This window comes from Phlebotomus argentipes, unplaced genomic scaffold (assembly GCF_947086385.1).
Source record: "Phlebotomus argentipes unplaced genomic scaffold, Phlebotomus argentipes genome assembly scaffold_18, whole genome shotgun sequence".
In the NCBI taxonomy this organism is placed as follows: domain Eukaryota; kingdom Metazoa; phylum Arthropoda; class Insecta; order Diptera; family Psychodidae; genus Phlebotomus; species Phlebotomus argentipes.
Genome location: NW_026776177.1, coordinates 7047343 through 7054861, shown reverse-complemented (window position 1 = coordinate 7054861; position 7519 = coordinate 7047343). Strand labels below are relative to the sequence as shown.

General features: G+C 42.5%; 1 protein-coding gene across 1 annotated transcript; it reads right to left on the bottom strand.

Moving 5' to 3' along the window:
- Positions 1-2728: 2728 nt before the first annotated feature.
- On the bottom strand, positions 2729-7179 carry LOC132260129 (protein extra-macrochaetae). The gene is made up of 2 exons (XM_059758072.1): positions 6520-7179; positions 2729-3529 (listed from the first exon to the last, which is right to left on the bottom strand). Exons 1-2 carry the CDS (start codon positions 6934-6936, stop codon positions 3482-3484), a joined length of 465 nt encoding a protein of 154 aa, XP_059614055.1. The 5' UTR covers positions 6937-7179; the 3' UTR covers positions 2729-3481.
- Positions 7180-7519: the final 340 nt, after the last annotated feature.

Sequence of the window (7519 nt, the reverse complement as noted above, 5' to 3'; positions counted from 1 at the left end):
TCAATAGCACTTGGCATCTTCATTTATTTGCTCTCATGATTCCTCCAGGGCTTCGCCGATATGAAATTTAATACGACCAAAAGGGGTGCAATTTTCGATTACAGCGCAATAAGATATCGATATGGGGAGACAGTTTCATTGCCGTTTCGCTATTGCATTTCACTCGAGAATCTTCAGACGCTTTGTTTGTGCACTGAGAAAAATGGGCGGCGAAATACAGACAATTTTCACGCTCTCTTCAATGCAAAGCACATTTGAGATCACAAACAAAGGGGGAGATATCAATTCTTGTCTTAAAATAAACGCATTTTTGTTTAATTGTGAATCCGAGCTTTTGCAGTTAATAAAGTTTATCATATTGAATCCTCAGAAGTTAAGAATCCGTAGAAAATCACGCAAAATTGGTCATTTTGAACACTATCTTCCCCTTGAGCACAGTAATTAGCCATTTGTTTGCGCATGAAAGCCAGAATTCGAGCCTTCAATCGCCTTCGGTGGCATCGCGAGTCGCAAAAAAAGCAACAACAGAAGTGGAAGCCAAAAGTTTATACACCTAGTTGAGTGTGTGACTCGAGCTTTTTCTCCACATCCGACCAGATGGTTGATTGTTGAGCATTACAATTAAATTTTTGTACTTGGCGAGATTTGCGCGGTGGGAAAAAAAGGAGAAGCCGACAGATTCAATCGCGCCATTGCAATAAAATCAGAAAACATGCGAACGAGGCAAGGTTGAGGCGCGCTCTGATGATGGCAAAAAAGGCGATTCTGTGTGTTGTGGTGCGGAAAAGTGGAGTTTTCTGGGGCGACAGAAAATTCAGATGCCGGACGCGCAGCAAATCAAAGGCATTCGGAAATTTATGGAAATTGCCGAGGCGGCCAACAATGAAATCTACAATTCCAGTGTGTGTGCACAATTGTTAGCTCCTCTCGCTGTAACAACAAACAGGTGTTCGCGCCGCACGTCATCAAATCAAGAGTCAGCAGTGGTTTGAATTGGATTTCACAAAATTCACCGCGGAAAATGCCACGGGAAATCGCGTGCGATTACCAGAAATTTCATGCGCGTCTGCAAAAAAAATGGGATTACTTGAGTGATAAATGTGACCTTTTGGCGTACCACTCAAGAGTCTCTGACGATCACAACAAAGCCAGCCATAGTGAAAGTCGAAAAGGCCAGCGATCCCCCTTTATTTGCTGTTTTTATTGCAATTCTCGCGCCCAGCAATCATCAAGTCGCGAGCGCGCGTCTCGAGGAAAAATGTATAACGACGGATGTTGAAATGGTGAAAATTTCCTTCGATGAAATCAATTAAGCCCTCTCCGCCTGCCGAAATTCATTGCCCACAGTTTTGCACCTTCTTCGTGTCGCGCTAAACTGCCGCCCCGAAGGCCTCGCGGCCCAAAATGAGGCGCTCTTGGGTGACCAACAGCGCGACTCCAGTTCTCTCATCTGCGGATGAGAAATTGGCGTGCAAGTGTGTGGGATTCGTGCGATTGCAATCGAATTTACACTGTGTCAATTTCCGTGATGCAATAGCCCAACACAACACACTCAATTAAAAGATTAACCGCGATTTAATTCACGATCGAGAATCAATTTTGAACACCTGCATCCTCTCGTCTTGTGATTTCCTCTCCTTGTCCTTCGCGCTGCTTTTCTCTCGCCTTCGCGCCGCTTTCTGGCCACTTTCGACACTGCGACCGTTCTGAAACAATGCGCAGCACCGTGACGAATGGTTTGGCAGAAAATTTCACACATTTGACGAAATATCGCATGCGAAATCTTATCCAGAATCGCAAGTTGTGCTGAATTTTGTTGAATATAAACAAATCTCAAGATAGATTTTTATGAAATTTAACACTTTACAATTGTTTCATGCATGCAATTCTTATCGATAAGTCTCGATAAGTTCTTACACTTCATCTTGAAAGAAAGCAATTGAAAAATCTTGTTAAACTTTTGCTAAATTTTAAATTCTAACCAAAGATCAGTATAAAATTTTACCTCTGTGCTTTTTATGCTAAATATATTTCAATAATAATTAAATTATATATTTGCACACGAACTTCGTTCTTATAAAGTATGATTTGACGTCTTATTTAATAAAACGAGAATGCAAAAGTGAATCTTGTTGAAAATTAATTGACTTTTCATATTATTTTTATAATTATGACTCTTTCGATCATTAGACTATTCAGTGAACAAGAAAGCGCTTGAAAAGCCACAAGTAATACAAGTAATCAAATACTTACCAAAAGCCGAGATTTTCGGTTCGCTTGACGGACGATTTCTCGCAGTGTTGTGAAGACTTTTGACTCATTTTTTCTCCGTCACTGTTCATCGTGTTTCTCTTCCCAAGAGGAATTTTACATAATTTCTCATGTTTCTCCAAATTGACAGAGATTGAGCGAAGAGTGGAGAGAGAATGTGAGAAGAATACCGAATGGGAATGGAATGTACACCTGACCAGAATCTCTTACGCGCCTTTTTTCGGCAATGCTCAACACTCTGTTTCCCAGGAATTCCTTCGCTGCCACATCAGCGCTCGGCCGAAAGTTACCTGGGAAAGCGACTGATCGGGCTAATTGACGCCGAGACTCCCAAATTTATCCGGTCGTTAGTGGTGAAATTTCTCACTCTGGAATTAATCGGCTTCCGCGCAATTGAAAGTCGTGGATGTTTTATTTTTTCATCAAGATTTTTATTTGCTCTCTTCATCTTTTTATCCAATTGATTTTTTTTCATCTTTTTCGCCTCCTCTTTCTTTACAATAGCATGTGATTTGTCTCATCTGTGTAATTATTAATTTTCTACTTAAGAATTAAATCGCTATTCACGTGAAGAAACATTTAAGTCACGGGGTGAAGAATATAATTTATACTGCTCGAAAGTGTTTTGTCGCACATGGATTTTATATGGTGAATGAAATCTATGTAGAATTAAGTGTGTTTTCTTTGTGAAATTGACGGCAACAAAAATCATGGTTGTTTGTAGTTGAAATTATGCATTATTCTTCTGTAGTTTTGTTAATAAAGATGTACTTTAAATCCCTTTTCATGTAATCTACACTTTGTACAAAATAATCTACGATCACAGAACAATTTTTTTTTTCATTTACTTCTTCATCATTTATACAATCAAAAACTAACATAAAATCGCTAAAATCTAATTGAAGTCCATTATAGAAAAAAAAATTCTTTGTGTAGCTTTCTTCCTATCATTTCTCTTTGCTTTTGTGTGTTAAATAAGCACATTTTCCCACCTCAAAAAAATAAAACTTACAATTGCATTGCGCGCTCTCTCTCTTTTCCTTGCCCAGTTCTAACAAGGAGACGATGACAATTTGAACGAAATCTACACACTTGTATTCGACTTTAATGTTAATTTTCTCTCGCTGAACGTTGTGTGATCGTCTCCAGTCTCTAGGTTACACATTATTATTTACACACAACAACATTACATAAGAAGATGCTCTTATTCCTAACATAGATCCAATCGATCGCTGCTCACCGACTTTTCTGACGTTGTCTGCAAGTGAGAAAGAGAGGAAAATGAGTATTTTTTTTAACAGTTCATGACGTCAATATGACAGGGAAAAAAGTCAAAATATCTGCGACTGTGATTTCCCAATTTAGAAACCTTTCTCTATATATGAGCACTCCCAAGAGGCAACCACACTCTGTGAATTTCCCCCCGAGCAATTGCAACAGTCAATCAGTCACACAAATGATCTCGCGCACCCATCGTGTCCCGGATACGGTTGTTGAGCAGCGAGCGTGCACGTGGAACAGACTCGTCTCTCCAATTCAATTGTGATCCTCAGCACGAGAGGAAGATACCAATTTGACCGTATCCGCCGAGCGAGCGCTTTTCCGCCCACTTTTTCGGCCTGCTCCAGAATTTGCTCCGAAAAGCACCAATTTCAGGTCTATTTCTTTGCAAATCTCACGAACAACATGAGAATTCTCAAGAATATTTGATTTTATTTCAATGGAAAGTGCTCAAAACACTTCTTCACAACTACAAATCAAGCATTTTATACTCCGCTGTGTTGATAAAACACCAGCAATTTCACCAAAAATTCTATCAAACAAATTCGTCTGCATAAATTCCACATTACTTGCGCTGTGTCATCTTTTTGCCCACGACCAGCGGCAGAATATAAAACTCCACTATTTGGGTCATACTTTGTCAACTCCGTGTTGAGCTTCGCGGTCGCAAAGGCACTAAAAAGCATGTTTATAGGCGGCGTAAAAAAATTATAGGCATCACCCATGAAATTCCATGCAAAACCATTGCAAGTCTCACGTGGAAAAATTCAAGTTTTTCCCCCTTCGCTTTTCACAATTCATCGCTGCTGCTGCTTTTTTGATAATGAAACGACCTCATTCGAGAAAGAGACTTCGTGTGAAAATTCAACAAACAACTCAGTGTGAAAATTCACTTGCGCGCCAGTGAGAAAATGCACAAACAATAGAACTCACGCGCTTATCACGGCGGTTTGCGATACGAATGGGACAGAGTGTGTGGTTTAGTAGAGATTTTTGTTGATGAAACTCAGCAAAACTTTTGCATAATTCTCGCATTTTGTGCAGAAAAAGAGTTCATTTGCCCAACGACAATTTTCTCTTTTAGCCACAAAATTGTGGAAAATTTTTTATTCCCTCCTTTGACTCTTTTGCTTGCGCAAATTTCTCATTATTTCTCTGTTGCTTACAGTATTTTTCACTCCAAGATAAAATCACGTCAGATTTTTGCCATTTGCTCCATCTCTCGCCATTCATTTGCTCTTGTGTGTATATTTTGCTCTCTTGGGAGAGTTGAGAAAGCCAAAGCATTTTGTCTGTGAACACTTGTGTTTTCTGAGGATCTGCGATCTGAGCTTGTAACGGCCTGGCCCACAAAATATGGCAATTTTGAAGTCTTTTCCTCTCTTTGGCAACACATTCTCTCTTCGTCGAAATTGAAATCAGCGCGCGCGATAAATTGTGGGCTCTGGAAACTCTCACAGCGCTCGCGACTCAGTCGAGCCACCAGTGAGTTAACTTTCTATTTGATTTTTGACGAATGGAAATTGATTAAGTATGCAAAAAGCCAACAATGAAATGCGGGAAATCAGTTTTGCCATTGTAATTGAAAAATTGAAAGAAAGGCGCGCGCAAAAAGGTAGCAAAGAGTATCATTTGCTGCTCCGCATCACGATTGCGAGCCGAAAAGGCACAATGCACAGCAATCGATTGGTTATTGCAGCGTCTTCTTAACACTAGAATATCGCTGGACATGAATTTCAGTCGAACAAACTGGAGATTTTAATCGAAAAGTGCATTTGGCTTCTCAAATTGGAATTTTGCTGCACATTATGAAATGCGTCTTCATTCGTATTCTTACGACATTTTTACAGCCGACAGATGTCTCTACTTATCATCTGGCCACTCTGGCCAGTTGACAAGTGCTTCGGAGGACAGTTTTTGGTTTATTGTGAATTAAACACGAACTAAATAACCTTTTTTCGTGCTGTTTTCGCCCAATGAAAGCTTCTGAAATTGCCTACGCATTTCTAGCCGACACAGCGAGGCTAGCTATTCAAATCTAACCACAGTGGCCACAAAGCGCCTTCTAGTGTTAACAATTATGCTCCCATTTTTTCGCCCCGCCGCGCGATCTTGAGTGATCGTCTTCAGTGTTGAGGAGACACAACACTTGCATGCTGTGGAGCATAGAAAAAAAGCTGCCGGCCCTGATCACCATCGCTCTCTCTGTCTATTCCCCATTCTGTTGTGTATGCCTCTATCATGGTAATTTGTGTGTTTGTCGCGCAGTTACAGAAATAAGTGCACGTGTTCTCCTTTTGCTTCACAAATAAAACACACACTCTTGCTATTGAGCCAAAATCACGCCGCAGCGAGGCAAACATTCACAAATTCAAACAGAGTCTTGAGAGGAGATGGATGTGATCATCACAATTGGGAATTCGAGACAGAGAGGAGATGATTAGAGAGCGATTCGTGGAACTGTTGCAGCTGCATTGATAACACTATCCACACATACACACAACAGCTCCGGAGATATTTTGCTTTGGGGCGAGAGAAAACTAAAGACGCTCGCGGAGAAAAAAAAGGCCACAATCTCGCCTTTGGCCCAACTTGTTGATTGGTGTGATCTTTTTTTCTCTCCCCTCAATGCGTGTTTATTAATCATCAGAGACGAATTGGAGACCTCACGAGTCTCATCGCGATGCCCAGAAATAAAAACCACACACACGAGACGGCGATTTAACAAAATCGTGAACAAAGAACATTTTGATGGTCGAATTGCGCTATTCACACATTACAATTTTTCAAATTCTCGCAGGTGTTCAATTTTCACATTGAAATCGCGCAGCGTTGAGCTTTCTGTGCCACTTCTGCCGAGTCTCACGCTCTTTTTCTCCTTCACAACTTCATTCACGCGTCCGCTGATTGACTTTGCTTGCACTCGAGGGTGGGAAAAAACCGCCCTTAACTGCCCGTGAAACTCACCGTGATCGCGGCGGACGAGCTGACTTGGTGGTGTGACTCACTGGCGGCTGGATTGGTTCCGGTGGTGAGGATTGTGTTGGGACTCGGCCGGACGCCGAGCGGCTGTCTGGGGCTGACCGGCGTCGAGTGTTTCGCGGTGGGTTGGTTGAGGGCGGCCGCGGCGTCGAAGGTGTTCACAGCCGGGTGCATTTCCAGTGCACTCTGGAGATCACAGATGTAGTCAATGACGTGCTGGATCACCTCCAATTTCGACAGTTTCCTATTCTTGGGCATGAACGGCACGAGATCCTTCAGCTTCGACAAGTACATCTGTATTTCGGCGTTCTCGCCGTCCCGATGCCTCGCCACACGGCCACCGGAAATGCCCGGCACCGAGGCGCCCGTGGAGCAAACAGCCGTGATCGCCTTCATTTTCATTCAATAATAAAAACTCTTCCACACTAAGTCAGCACGGTATAATCCAAAAGATAGTCCGATATTCTCCAACTCGTCACGATTTCCCTCCACAGAGTCACTTAAGTGATCTTCACTCAAACTGCTCTTCTCTCACAAGATTCCCGAAAAAGATCTCACGACTATTTGCACAGATTACAGGCTGAGATGAAACGCTTACTTGCAACTCAACAATGCGCAATGCACACGACGACTCTTCCACTTCAAGTGACTATTCCGAATCCCCCACGCGCGCTTTTATACCCCGACCGCCGAGGCTCCGCCCCTTCGCCAATCGCAAAGGGGACTCACGACGGAAACTGACAGACTGCGGCCCGAAGTCGCCACGAACTTCCCCTTCTGTGTCCGCATTTTCCCACACACAGTCGCGGCCAGAGAGAGAGCCGCGCGAGAGAGTGCAGTCGGCCAGAAAAAGCTCTTTCTCTCGTCGTCTCACCTTTCCAGTGATTGATCCACTGCGCTTCCATTCACGGCATTCCAGGACTTTTCCATTCATGAATTGCATCGCGCGAATGAGTGTCTTTCCAGCCAATTTTACACCAATCAT

Bases quoted from the DNA above. Each gene is read 5' to 3' on its own strand.
- LOC132260129 (XM_059758072.1), bottom strand. From the start codon at position 6,936: ATGAAAATGAAGGCGATCACGGCTGTTTGCTCCACGGGCGCCTCGGTG. The intron at 3,530-6,519 runs GTGAGTTTCACG...TCTCACTTGCAG, and splicing joins GCTCGTCCGCCGCGATCACG to ACAACGTCAGAAAAGTCGGT.